The sequence below is a fragment of the Thermobia domestica genome, chromosome 17 (assembly GCF_964235325.1).
Source record: "Thermobia domestica chromosome 17, izTheDome1.hap1.1, whole genome shotgun sequence".
Classification (NCBI taxonomy): Eukaryota; Metazoa; Arthropoda; class Insecta; order Zygentoma; family Lepismatidae; genus Thermobia; species Thermobia domestica.
In genome coordinates, this window is record NC_137470.1 from 150,144,098 (window position 1) to 150,159,393 (window position 15,296).

General features: G+C 37.8%; 1 protein-coding gene across 3 annotated transcripts in view; it reads left to right on the forward strand.

Annotated features, from left to right (window-relative positions):
• Positions 1-1,477: 1,477 nt before the first annotated feature.
• GMF (Glia maturation factor) overlaps positions 1,478-15,296 on the forward strand; it is an 87,598-nt gene continuing 73,779 nt past the window's right edge. The window contains exon 1 of one of the 3 annotated variants that reach the window (XM_081744430.1): positions 1,478-1,588. In XM_081744430.1, the coding sequence (XP_081600556.1) occupies positions 1,583-1,588 (6 nt within the window). In that variant the 5' untranslated portion in view covers positions 1,478-1,582. Of the gene's footprint in view, positions 1,589-1,926; positions 2,093-2,396; positions 2,595-15,296 lie in introns of those variants that run through there. The other 2 variants (XM_081744432.1, XM_081744433.1) reach the window with 2 other exon arrangements.

Below are 15,296 nucleotides of genomic sequence, written 5' to 3' on the forward strand. Positions count from 1 at the left end.
GCAACCACACAGAACAACAGGCATGATTATCGTTTTATATATTTTAAGCTTCAAATTCCTCGACAGAATTCGTGACGACAAGAGATTTTGAACTGAATAATAACACGAGTTCCGTGCTTTTAGTCAACGTTTAATTTCTTCGTGAATATGGTTTTCGTCCGTTAATATTGACCCTAAATATTTGAAAGTGTCCACTTTATTAAAAGTATTATTTGATATTTTAACTCATCCATAATTTGCCGTATTACGATCCCGACGTACTTCCATGTATTTAGTTTTCTCTGCATTCTAAACCCATGTCTCGGCAAGCGTTTAATAAGATCTCTGCATTTCTTTCTATTGTTCTCCTATCATCCCCTATTAAATTTACATCATCAGCATACACCATAGCCTGGTGAATATCAGTCAGCTCTAGATAATGGCTGCTATCTTTGATTTTCCTTATATCGTACTCCAGAACAAAGTTAGATAATAATGGCGACAACGCATCTCCTTGTTTTAGGTCGTTCTCGACGTGAAAGCTGGTGGACAAATGTCCGTGAACCTGGTCCCACCCACACCGGTGCTAATTTTAAAATATATATGCCAAAAATTAGTGCTGACGATCTATAATGTTTTAAAAAATATGCTGTTACACAGACGTCAAAACGCAAAAAAAAAAAAAAAAAAAAAATCTGGGTGTAGATAGGTTCACACTAGTCCCACCCATGCAACCGATTCAGATGAAACCTATACACAAAGTTAGTGTTAAATTAGTGCTGATGATACCACATAATTTCGAATTAAAAAAACTGTTAACTTAGGTTAATGAATCTTCCCCTTTGCTTCCTTTAGTGACTGTTATGCGGAGACAAATAACCAACATAAAACAACTATAGAATTATTTAAATATTAGAAATATAACTGGCTGTTTGCTTATTTTATTACTTCATTTCAAACTTTGTGTGCAAATTGAAGAATAAAAAATGTCCTCAGAAGTGAGGCTAGGCTATTTTCATACGTTTTCAGGTGTATTTCAAGGGAAATTATTACACTAGAAGACTTTTTTTTCAAATTATTATAAGCAGTGGCTCTTTCAGGTATACGCTCAGAATGGCTTCCCTTTTCGTATCTTAGATAAATTACATTGCATAACACCAAAAACAACCGCTTTCGAATGATTCATTTATTATCAATAATAATGTTTAATAGAAATATTTATATTACATATGTAGATACTTTATATCTTCTGACTAAAATTACGGAACAGTTGTTATTTCATGTTAGTTCGGTTAAATCAAAGAATATATATATATATTAAAGATCCATAATCAAGGTTGAGTGGAAGAAAAGTCTATGCCTTAACTCCGCAATTTTAAATAATAAATAAATAAATAAATCATACCAGCGTCAAATATGTATAAAAATCCATTTTATGTATGGAAATTGTCAGACCCGGCAACATTGAACTCCTTCCTTTTTGGCACGCATTCACTCACTCGAGAACATAAAATTTCGCTCTATACAACGGTATACTGGTCACTGTTGGCAGCCGACAGAATTGTGTCCATATTCTCATTCAAAATGAATTGAAGCGATTAATATGTCAGTGAGTAACGGTGCATGTGAATAGCCCCTTAGGTGTACAAAAGAATCGTATGTACTTATCCTGAACCAAAATTGATATGATTCAGCTTCTTTGATTCGTTCATGTACAACTCATCTCATGTCATTCATTTAATTTGGCCATCGTATTTGACTTAAATGCCAGAAATTAGAGTATTATTAAAGTATCGTATAATAAATGAAAGTTATTTTTTCTTTTGTACAATAAATATGAAGTATATGTAAAAATGTTTTATATTTATTTTACATTTGTTTGTAAACGATTCGATTCGGAACCGTACTATTCATGAAGAAGTTAGAGTATCACAGCGATCACCGATCACGAGACCCGGATGTGGAATGGAAATGTAAACTTCCTGTCCGTGTAGGAGCGAACGTGAATTTGGTAGTGCAGATTTTCACGATATAACAAGGTTTATTGAAGGTGTTAAAAGTCGAAGCAACGTGATTTGTAACAAGTAAATAGTCTGTTATCACATTAACCATGGTAAGAATTTTTTTGTTGTTTAAATGAATAAGGAACATACACTCTGCGATCTGTTGTCAATGTGGCGGGTTGGATTTTTTAAAATATGTAATTAGATTTTAATATTAAGATATCATCTTAGATATCTAATTAAATATAATAATTTATGTATCAAAATATAGTAATTTGTTTTTATTACTAGTGGAGTTGCGTTTACATTAGTAGCAGACATGAATTATCAATTAGCCCCCAGGAGATTTGGCTTCATACGTTCTTGTAGTCGTGTCGCAATCTTGACAGGAAATTAACGTTAATTCGATGACGTTGCTTTAAAAATAGCATTGTGGTATGCACCTTCATGCACACTAAAACACCAGATTGGTGGGTCACTTCCAGACAGTTGTGTTGTTTTGAGGTTGAAAAAGTTCTTTGTAGGGGGTGGGGACCAACCACGAGCATCCGCCCATCCTTATTAACAGGAAATTATGTTCGTTGGGAAATGGAATGAGGATTAGGATATTAGGCGAGTTATAGTAAAGGCCTTATGCGTTAAAGTTTTCTTTTAGAGATATCGTTTTTATTTTATTTCATTTTTTGAAACCCGTAACTTTTTAACTCGTACATTTGCCAGTTGAGGTTAAAAAAAAGTTTCGTTACCGCAGAACTTACGTGTAATTGTGCATAAATACAAGATTATTTTTCATGTTAGTCCTCTATTGCGACGGGGACATGTGATCAAGTTGCTGACGTCCCAATTATCTACTCAGTTGATCGAGATAACTTTTTCTGTCGAATATCGCCTACCACTAAATTGAACATTGCGATACTGTATATGGCGTTTTACCAGGTGCAGGCGCGCACCCAGAGAATTTTGTTGGAAGGGGTCCAAAGTTTTTTTGTTTTTTTTTTCGGGGGTCTAATATAGTATTGAATCTGTGTTCTGCATCCGAAAAAACAATGAGTGATTGTTAATTACTGCTACCTATATTTAAAAACTTCTTTATTATTATTAAAGGAATAAAAGGATATAGTATACGAGAGTGCCTCATCATTTAGCGAGGACTCACGAAGTGCAGTCTTTTAAGGATTATTCATTGAGGATATAGGAACTTGAAAATGAGGTAAAAATGCGACTTTCATTTAATTACTGAGTAATATAAAATAAAATGTACGTCGGTTTGCGTTGCGTTTCGTTGTGTTTTATGGTATGCGAAGAATAATAATGTGCCCTTGTACGTAGTGTATGAGTATATGTGAGGGATTTGAAACACACATCGCATGTCACGTGCACGTGGATGCTTCTTACTACTTCTAAATGTAATAAAATCATTTTTATACGTAGTGCAACAGTAGGAGGTATGCACGCGCACAGATCATGAGGCACTGTTGTATACTATTACCCAAGTATAGTTATGTGAAGAAGTTATACGAGAGTTATTCGAAAGAAGTGGAATGAAATGTTTCAGTTTAACGTCCTACGATTACGCCCCTTAGGCTAACGGAGACTAATGATTAAGGCGAGTGAATGATGGAAAAATTGGTGGAATAAGCATGTGGGAGTATCCCGAGAAAACCGTCGGACACTATGGTGTCCACTACAAACTAACTTGACCGGGATTCGAACTAGAAACCCGGTAGGCACCAGAGGTTGGCGATCTACCACCGAGCCACCGTGTCCGTCAAAAACTAGTCGAATACGAAGATTTTTTTAGGGGGTGAGGGTCTGGACCGGTGTGATGTGACATTAAATCTCGTGTTGATATGTTAATTGAGGTAAGTTGTTGTGGAGATAACTAAATTTAAAGTGCTTGTCTCCGTATGATCGCACAGTTACTGCGACATTCAAAATGAAGTTCCTTTGCAACCAGTGGCAATATGAGATACAGCTAATGGCGTATTTAAGGGGGATTCCCCCCCAAAAAATTTTATTTACTGTTTTGAAGTAAATGAAATATCTTGTAAAATTTTCACATTTTCAGGAATAATAGCAAAAGCCCCCTGAAACAAAATCGTAAGTACGCCACTGGAGACAGCACTATACAGCCTGGTGCAGAATATATGCTTTCTTCGTAACCAGATAACTCAATTTCCACGATTTTGGAGTTCTTTCTCCACATACCCACCCAAGAAATATTTTCTGGTTGGAAAGTTTCTCTTTCAGGGTTTCCAAACAGTCTGGGTATAAAATGTCGCTATAATATTAGAGAATTAATGTAGTATCAGTATTAATTGATGATTGCAAATTAATACCTCATGTAAGGTGGTCATTATTACGTGATACTTGTATAGCACTAGTCTTAATTCGCGATCTATTCCTCCACTCGAGGTCCCTAATTTCTTCAAAATCACTTAGTCTCAGTGACAGGTTGTCAGTAGCATGAGAAAACGAGCTTTAGGGGTGAATATTTTCAAAAAATACCAGCTACTGTTCTGAAGCAGTAAGTTATGGCTTTAGATTTGTCACCCAATATCTAAAAATGAGTGACAGAATCCTTTAGTGGCAGCGCAAGGGATTTCCCGCAAGGTTCTAGAACACAGGTCCTCCCCTTCCAATTGAGCTGTAATAAAACAACGTGCCCTGCGGAGCTCTAACCCACCTTCGCTCGCTAACGCTCACTCGGCGATACTATGTGGATTAAATGTTAGACTTTGGTACAGAAAGGGACTAACCGAGCTACTAACCTACATGGGGGGCCTGTGTTGTAGAACCTTCCCGGATTTCCCCACATGAAAGGAGAGATGCCCGGGTATTCCGTTAAGATAGGCGGGTACTATTCATAACGTGTGGAACTACATGGGTATTATTTAGTTTCTCCCCCAAATCACTTGGTAGTGACTCGGGCTCACTTGGTAGTGATTATAGTTTATTTGTAACTGTGATTGAGTATAAATACAGTGTGCACGTATTGCATAAAATACAAATCAATTTGTGCTTGATGGCCACTAAAAAGCACGAATTTTATCTAACCGATTTGGAACAAGAGCGGAGCCGGGAGGCCTGAGTGGTAGCGGAGGGATGCGTCCACGGGGACCAGGCGCGTCAGCGACGATGTGTACACGCATAAACGAGGTTGTTTAAACAGCACACTATAAGTCTCTGTACCGGCTCCGGGGCCTTCGATGGATGTGGAGGAGATACTGAATGCCATCCGAACTACGTCCCAGAAGGTAACAAAAAATTGTTGACGGCACATCGATGTCTTGAGGAGAATTAGGATTGCGAAGGACTTTTAGTGCGTGGTTACATAACTACAAAAGAGAGTGGCTGTAGTAGGGAAATAGTCTTCTGTTAATAACTTACGATCGTGCCTTAAGCGCTGAAGGAAACTTTTATTTATATTTAACGAGTTTGAAAGAATTAGCGCAATGTTGATGCGCAAGAGAATTCACCTAGGTTCAAAAGTGGGACCACTTGCAGTAGAGATTAACACTATCACTGACTCGTCATGAACCTCTTCTTCCCCCTTCTCAATAGCGGACAAAAAAATATTGACAACGTTAGAAACAATGAAAGCAATAAAGCTGATTATGTAACTAAAAGTTGAAAAGGTTGTGTTGAGAAGGTAGATACCTTGAAAGTCATGGGGAAACGAACTTTCCAGACGGATAATGTAAAAACTACAATACTACATAAGTACAAATATGCAAATATCAGACGTGTAAAATGAGTCACCCTACATCACCGTCTGACCCCTTGCGACTCTCTATATGCTCGTGAATGATAGTGTAAATTTCCATACCAGTACGATGAGGCGAAATGAGTAATGCCTCAGGAACTGCAAAAAGTGTACGCCAGTGGCATCATACCGATGCCATCGACGAATCTGGTGTTGTTTGAAGTGAAAATGAAATGGTATCTTTCAGTTTAACAGAGGATAATTAAGACAAGTTAATAATTGGTGGAATGATAATGTGGGAGGAAAGGGGAGTATCCCGAGAAAACCCACGGACACGCTTATGTTGCTTGGTACAGTTAAATGCGTCTGGTGTTTCTTAGATCACCACAGCAGATTAAATGACATGGGCAACGAGGTCCTCGCGTGTTACGTTAGATATTTTGTACACTAGAAAGAAATCTAGTGTAGTTATGTCAGGCAATCGTGGTGGTCAAGGCACAAGTCCACCACTGCCAATACAACGCTCTACAAATATTTCATATATTTCTGGCATCCAGGTCCAAATGTGCAGGTGCGCCGTCGTGTTGGAACCATATTCATTACCCAATTGCGGATGGTACATGCTCTATGAATTCCGGCAAGACGTCAATATAAACGTGAGTCGATTGCTGCCACAAAGTCGGTAACAAACAAATAAGGACCAATCAAGTGCATATGCACTATACACTTAATGGAAACTTGTGCTGATGGTGTTGCAAAAGAGTAGCATGAGGATTTCAAATTCCCAGAGATAATTGTTGTACTTGTTGAACATGTCGGTCTTCGTTAATGTTGCCTCATCCATTTACAAATCCAGAGTTAAAAGTTCAAAACAGCAACAGTTTGCTGTAGAAATCATTACCAAAACGCCTGATGACGGGAAAGTGTTTTTTTGGTATAGATACTGCACCATACTCAATATAAATCATTGCTAACTTATAAATACAGAGGTTAGCATCACACGTTAGTCACTTTTAATACGATGCTAAAGACTACTCTGCATAGAGCCCCATTGAGTTCTTGAGAAACTAGTTTAGACTGGAAAAGGTATAGTAATATTCTGATTGACCTGAGGCTTAGTGCATAAACAAAAAGAACGATTTAAATTTATATAAAACTGATTTTGGCATAGAAGTTGAATGGCAGTTTGCTCGAACAGCTCATGGAAACGGTCTTGTAATGAACTTGGTGACACAGTTAAGAGGTTGGGATCCTGAGCCAGTCGGAAGTATCCACAATATAATTCTTAACCCCAGCAGCTTTTTGACTTGGCAGCGGCAAACTTTATTGGAGTGCATTTTACATTTCTCTGTTAAGAGGTGTTCACCAAGTCAGAAACATTCCTACAAGATCGCATCAGCAAATCACAATTCCTGGGACACAGAAAATTCACGTGCTTATTTCTGCAGCTTCAGATACTTCAAAACTTTTTGTCAATGTATTTTTGTATTGCCGGAGTTCATTGGAACAGACACCAAATTCGACAACAAGCTGGCAGTGGTAGACATAAGTGCAATCTATAACATCAGGTGGTGGCTGGCGTCTGTTTTGGGGAAAGATAAAGTGACGTTTCTCTAGTCAATTGGCTTATCTGTATTCTTTGGATATCCAGGGAAACTAGATGTTCTCTGGATTCATGTAGTGGATATATGTACTGTGTAATTTGAGCCCTCTGACCCCAACAGGCTGACTAGAGACCTTGCCTGAGAAGATTGTAATGACAACCGAAAAAGCTTTCCAAGTTTACTCCAAAGTAAGTTGTATGCAGTATCTAGAGAAAGTTTGAATTTCCAGATCAGACAGAAACCTGATGAGTGTTCTTTTTTGACACTGATATGTCATTTGGATTTTAATACATCCGTAGTTCTTTCATGGGATTTTCAACTCCACGTTTGGAAGTGGAAACTCTTGTAACAAGTGATCCCATTCCGATTTCAAAATTTTGGGGATAATTCATACCAGTCCGTTTATGTTGTATATATATATTTGACATTTTCAGAATATAGCTTTTTGAGATATAATCAAATTCAAGATTTACCATTTAAAAGTTCTCTTCATTAGCTTTAAAATAGCATTTAACCAACGTCCTAGGTCCTTTAAGAGCCTCAAATGCCACTCACTCAATTTTTAATAAATTTGAGAACTTTGGGGGCCTGAAATTAGTTCACAAATCAACTTGATCTTTCCGCTTGTTCCATACACTGATGATAATGGTCAGAATATAAAATATCACTGCAATCTGTTATGGTCGATCCGAAACCGTGTGTTGATTTATTATGGAATGACTCAGACTTGAAGTAGATAAACTAGTAAGTCCCATGGTTATAGAAGTAGACAAGATACCAAGTGCCTCTTTATAAAGTTTGCATTATTTCATGACAATATATGAACTTGGCCCAATAAGATAAAGAAGTTTCGAGCCGTGGTCTCCTTTCCTCATATTGGTATACATATATTTCTGTGCCTTTAAATGGGTTCTCAAAAATTAATAAGTAACATTTAGTTCCTTTAGCTACGAGTCGCCTGGAAGTTTCTACTAAGTACATTTTTTAATTTGTTACATTTCATTTAAAGTAGTGAGGATTCTCTAAAAATATATCGCTAAATTTTATAAATTTCTGTATTGGTCCAGTATTTTTTTCTTTTAATGAAATTGGGGGTGAAGTCAGTGCTGTACAAATCTCTACGGAACCCCGATGCAGGAGGGTACTTGTTGGGTCCCCCAGTCAGCGGGTTACTTTAAAGATATAACAGTTAAAGCTAGAAGCCATAACGACGGCCCCACTTCAATTATGTATAAATTGTTTCGCGAGTGGATCCCTCGGGTAACGTTGCTACACTAATTGGTGGCCCCCTCAATCTGAAAACTAGAAGAAACAATACAGGAGTAAAGTAAGAAAACAAAGGCGTAAAAGAGAAAAAAATGAGAAGGAAAACAGCGATTGAAGAGTTATATGACAAAACAAAACAAAAAAGCAATATATTTCCGAGGAACCAAATTAATAACATTAACATACATACATAGATATATATTTAGATAGATACCGGTATTTAATAATGTCGGACCCCCGAAGCCTATTTCTTTGCCTAGGACGACCACTTTTTCTGTAGCGTAGAACTAGAGTGGACTGCTATACCCATGAGAGCTCAGATTATAGCACTAAATTCTTGAATTTCTTAAGTGTTTTCCATTATTCAGTTCTCTAAGCAGAAATTACTATGAGTGCGACTGTATTTTTCGGGGCTCTTATGGGCAGGGGCTTCTGCTGCCCCTGCCAAGTTACAGCACTGGGTGGAGGAAGAAAAAAAAAACTTACGCATGTATCATACAAGATAGAAAGCTAATTAAGATATTTGCATATAACATAAACAGTGTTTTATATTGTATATTTCTGAATCAGATGCCAACGAGAATTCTGTTTTATAAGTACAATTTTAAAATAATTATCTAGCCGTAAATTCCGTCTATAATCGTTTTTAAATTCTCTGGAAGCCATAAGAAACAGTGCTTTAAAAATCCACTGGATTGTACGAGCAGAGTGTTGTTCGAAATAACTATGATACGGCGGGCATTACAATACATCCTATGAAAGGATTAATTAGAATGTTACGGAAATTATTTATTTCATTTTAATTGCCTTCTAGGTTGAGAATACGAGCGCAATTAACAGTTACAATAACAAGAATGGAGGATGTGTGCCAATGTCTATAGTTAGACGTAGTATCCCAGATTTTGCTGTATGGAACTGATGAAAAATTCTAGATAACTGATCACAGGATTCGAACCTAGAATTCCGATTGCGAAGCAAGTGCCCTAACCATTATTCTATTTACGGTCGGTGGGCTCCATATGTAGCAAGAAGGCTTATAGGATTAGTAGATTGCTTGCTTGTGTTAATACTTGATGGCTGTCGAGTAGAGTAGTCTTTTTGGAACTCGTGACAGCTTGAACCATTACGAGTGTACAGTAAGAATCCTTTTGCACTGTCACTCCTTTGGTTTATTTTCATCTTGATTACTTTGTTAATGTTTTGCAAGTGCAGAAATTATGACTTACACTAAGCAGCCTAATTATTCAAATGTAAGAGTTTCATCAAGTTTGCGAAACTGTGTAAATAAAATGTCGGGAAAAGTGTACTTTGAGCAGAACATTCATAGGAACCGATTCCTCGGAACAGTTCAAGGATCAGTTCCCAAGAACGATCCCATCAATCGGAGCAATCAAAAAGAAATTCTGGACGAGTTTGGGAGACCAGCTAATGAGCAATAATAATCCAAATTCGTGCCAGTAATGCACCCACATAATGTAAAATTAATACACTCAGGTACATCACAACAGCGGCAACTGGGTTACGATTGCTGACCAAATATCCCACACTCACCCAGAATTTACTCTTCAATTGTTACGGATAATGGGAACATCCTTGAGAACTGATATCAAAACTATTCCGAGAAATCAATTTAGGTGAAACGGTGACAGTCAATTTTCAGATTTAAATGGGGAGATAAGACCCCCGCTCAAAATACAGTAAAGAAAATAAACCATTCAAACCAACAATAAAACAGAACACCCAATGAGCGACACCAACACAACCAACCAATCACAGCACAGGACACAATATCATTGCCACCTACCGCTAGAACTCGGAAACAATATTATTAACAACAGACGCAGAAACACAGATTCCGTACGTATTACGTACAAATAACAGTGATTCTGTTCCATCAATACCACATCCTGTGACAAATCACTTGTTCTTCTCAAAGTCCACTCTTACCAAAGCGTCTTTATTGCCCAACGTGCAAAGGGGCTGTTTGCAGTGGCAATGCTAGCTTTCATTTCTCGGCGGCAAGGAAAGGGGACTCACTCACCCCCTCTGGCAATTTGGAAGTCTCATGCATAGTGCGACTGCTTTTCGGTAGATCTACTACGCTTACATCATCTCGAACAGGAAACGGAGTAGTGGTTGAAGTTGTACTTTAGTTGATTTTGCCCTTTCCAACGGTACCACCCACATGTCCGTATCATACACCTAAACTGGAAAAATCGGGAAAAAGCGGATATTTTTCTGAAAAAAATCACTCTTCCGGAACACTTGCGCCCCTCGAGCCCGGCCCCGGGTTCACGTAGGGATCTCAAAGAAATTTGATAAATACCCAAAGATGTACACAATCCATATTCAAAGTTTCAATCTGATATTTTGAAAACTAAAGTTGTGAAAATTTTTTTGAAATTTGCCTTAAGAAAAATAAAAAGTCACGCCCCTCCATCTTACTTGATGCCGCCAAGTTGACCGTCCGGTTCCAAAACGCATCTGGGGTGTTCTTTGGTCCATACTTGACTTGCCTAATAAAATAAACCGGCTTAAATACCTGTTATAGAACCTAAATAAACGGTCAAAGACGACACTACACCATGATAACAAAAGTTTCTATAAATTCTAAGAGGGTTAAAAGAAGGTGGTGATTATGTAGAGAAATGAAGGAAACTTCAGGTATGTAACAGTTTTTTTTTAATAAATATTGTGTTTTTCATTTTGTATATGTAAACGATTTTTATTTTCTGGATGACCCTCGTATATTTGTTTTTGACATTCATTTAATTTTTCTTCTAAAAAAGTCACAAGCATAGTTTATATCTGGCACGATTGACGAAGCTTATCCGACGTCATCAAAAATTGGCATGGTGGTAGATCTTGGTAAACTTACTAAGCGTATAAAATATTATTGGTGCACAAACCCCTGTGGCTCCCGAATTATTGACCATCAACATTAGAGTTCGGAGTAATCAAATTTTCACAATAATAATAATAAATCACTGAAATGCGATCAATGTAACTTATTTCAACTTGACCAAACTTAATATGGGGTATATTTTAAACAGTTTAGTTCATATGTGAAATATTACAGTGGGCAAAACTTTCGTTCCCTAGTTATTGGCCATTAGATTTAGGAGTTGACTTAGTGAAAGCAGATTATATATCATGTACCAACGATGGAACTCATCAGAACTTGACCAACCTTGAAATTTTGGTAAAATTGGACAGAATTAGTATCGTGATAGACCAGTTTATTAGTTGCTAGGAGAATACCCGTTCTTCGCACGATTAGGTTTCATTTTAGACATAAAGGGTGAATTTGGATTCAAACTGCATCGAAAATGTCACTGTTCATCTCAGCGACCCAGAAAATTATGGATTCCACACTAATGTCGGTAATTTTCTATCATTTAAATATCTCCCCTAAGTTGCACCGTCAAAGTGACATGACGAAAGCCATCCCAGTCCCGAATCTCATCTATATTGAAAACTAGTTGAATATATCCATGCTTCGTACGGGGGCTGTATTTGGAAGTCAACGCCTGTGGGAGTATCACCATTGATCTCAGCGACCGCGAATACTATGGATTTGATATTAATATCGGTCATTTTGGGCTATTTTTTCCATGTCTCGATATCCTCCTACACCCACCCGCTGACTCCCGGCCCGCACCCAATTGTAACTAAATTTGCAAGTCATCGCTAATGGAAGTGTCACCATTGATTTCAGCGACTGCGAAAACTGTGGATTTGACACTAATATCGGTAATTTTGCATTACTTTTATGTGTCTCGGTATCTCACTCCCCCCCCCCCACCGGTGACCCCAGGCCCGGAGTAGAATAGCGTGAATTCGGAAGATAATGCGATCGGAGTTTCACCATTGACTTCAGCGATCGCGAAAACTATGGATTTGATACTAATATCAGTCATTTTGGGCAATTTTTTACATGTCTTGGTATCCCCCCCCCCCGATGACCCCCGGCCCGCATACAATTGTAGCTGAATTTGCAAGTCATCGCTAATGGAAGTGTCACCATTGATCTCAGCGACCGGGAAAACTATTTATTTGACACTAATATCGATCATTTTTGATTACTTTTACATGTCTCGGTATCCCCTCCCCCCCCGGTGATCCCTGGCCCGGAGCCGAATAGCGTGAATTTGGAAGTTAATGCGATCGGAGTTTCACCATTGATTTAAGCGACCGCGAAAACTATGAATTCGACACTAATATCGGTCATTTTCTACTGCTTTCACATGCCCTGGTAAACGCTCCCCTGAGATCCCCTGGTTCGAATTTTCACAAAAACGTTTAACTGTGGTCTGGAGTCTGGACCAAGGTATTCGTGACTAAACTTGAGTAACTCTCGGTCAATTTGTCTGGTTCCCAAGCCGGTTTTGGTAAACACCCCCCTGAGACCCCCCTGGTTCGAAATTTTAAAAAAGGGCTTCGTCTTGATATGGGGCCTGGGACAAGGTACCCCTGACCAAAATTTGGTAACTCTCGGTCCACTCGTCTGGTCCCCAGCCACACACAGACAGACAGACAGAGACACACACACAAACATACTCTTTATTTTATTTATATTAGATTTGATCAAGATCGGTTGGGTGGTTCAAGATTTATTAAGTCACAAGAGTAGTCACTTTCATTTTTAATTATTTTTATATGTTTTCTCACTCCCCCTCAACCGTAAGTTGCACCGTCAAAGTGAAATAATAATAATAATAATAACATTGCAAGCCCTAACCCTATCCATATTGAAAATTTGATCGAGATCGGTCTGGTGGTTCAAGAGTTATGAAGTAAATATATATATATATATATATATATATATATATATATATATATATATATATATATACTAGCACCAATTACCCGCTTCGTTGGGTTAAATTAAGGGAAAATAGTAATATGTTCCGTTAGTCAGTCACTTTTTTCTATTACTAAAGTGATCTCTGGTATCGGTTATTTTCGATCATTTTTATATTTCTCTCCCCTTCCCTCCCATGTTGCTTGGCTGAATTTAAATTGAAATGGCATCGGAAGTGTTACTGTTCATCTCAGCGGCCCCGAGAACTATAGTTTTGACACTAATATCAGTGATTTTCGATCATTTATACATGTCTCTCTCCCTCGTCCTTTCAGAAGTTGTACAGTCAAACTAGTCTGTCATCCCATTCTCAAACCTCATCTACGTTGAAAATCTGATCGAGATCGGTCGGGTTTTTCAAAAGTGATGAAGTCACAAAGACAGTTACTTTCATTTTCATTTTTTAATAATATCTCCCCCTCCCCTTAGTTGCACCTTCAAAGTAAAATAATAAAAATCATCTCAGGCCCGAACTTCATCTATTGAAAATTTGATCGAGATCGGTCGGCCGGTTCAAGATTTATTAAGTTTTATTTATTTTTATATAACTCTCCCCTCTTCTCTCCCCATAAGTTTTACCGTGTAAGTTATATGATAAAACCCATCCCATGTTTGAACTTCATCTATGTTGAAAATTTGATTGAAATCGGTCGTGTGGTTCAAGAGTGGTGAAGTCACAAAGACAGTCACTTTAATTTTTATTTTTCGTACTTATATATATATATCTCCCCCCTCCCCTATGTTGTACCATCAAATAAAGTGACAAAAATCGTGCCAGGCCCGAATGTCATCCATGTTGAAAATTTGATCGAGATCGGTCGGGTGGTTCAAGAGTGATGAAGTCACAAAGACAGACACATTAATTTTTTTTTTTTACATATATATATACACAGGGTGGTAGGTAACTCCACCGAAAAACTGTGGGAGGTGATTCCTTATAAGAAATGAAAGAAAAAAATTCTAATAAACATGGAACGAAAAACGTCTCCTTTCAGATTTATGAACCGGAGAACATTCGAAAATTCACGTTTCGAAACGCTCTGCCTTAGAAACTACAGGACCGTTCCCAAGCGGTTTAAGGAATTACAAAGGAACTAGTATGCGAACTATCTAAATATCCATATTTTACCATCGTCCGTTATCGGCGAAACGAACTGTAAAAAGGAAATTGAGGTATAGGGATACTCATTTAAGTACTAATAACGCGTTCGTTTCGCCGATAACGGAGGATGGTAAAACATGGATATTTAGATAGTTCGCATACTAGTTCCTGTGTAATTCCTTAAACCGCTTGTTATAGGTCCTATAGTTTCTAAGGCAGGGTGTTTCGAAACATGATTTTTCGAATTTTTGGCGGTTCATAACTCTGAAATGAGACGTTTTTCGACCTATGTTTATAAGAACTTTTTTCTTTCATTTCATATAAGGAATCACCTCCCACAGTTTGTCGGTGGAGTTACCTACCACCATATATCTATCTATCTATCTATCTATCTATCTATCTATATATATATATATATATATATATATATATATATATATCGTCCTCCTCCTCTCCTACTTTGGCTCTTTAACCCGAGAAAGCCCAGGGGTTGCCTGAGGTCCACTTTTAATGCAATTATTCTTAATAGATGTTTCGTCGCGTGTCTTCCGCTCTAGAATTCTCCTATCTCTTTGGAATATGCCCCCCGATTGAGTTGTTCATACGTTTTCTTATTTTACTTCAGAAAAAAATAGGGCTGTTTTTTTATGTTCACGTAAAGGCCCAAGGGGTGCCTCGGAGGCACCCTGGTCAATTTTTAATAGCATTATTCTTAATAGATATTTCGTCCCGTGTCCTGCGCTCTAGAATTCTTCTATTTCTTTGAAATACA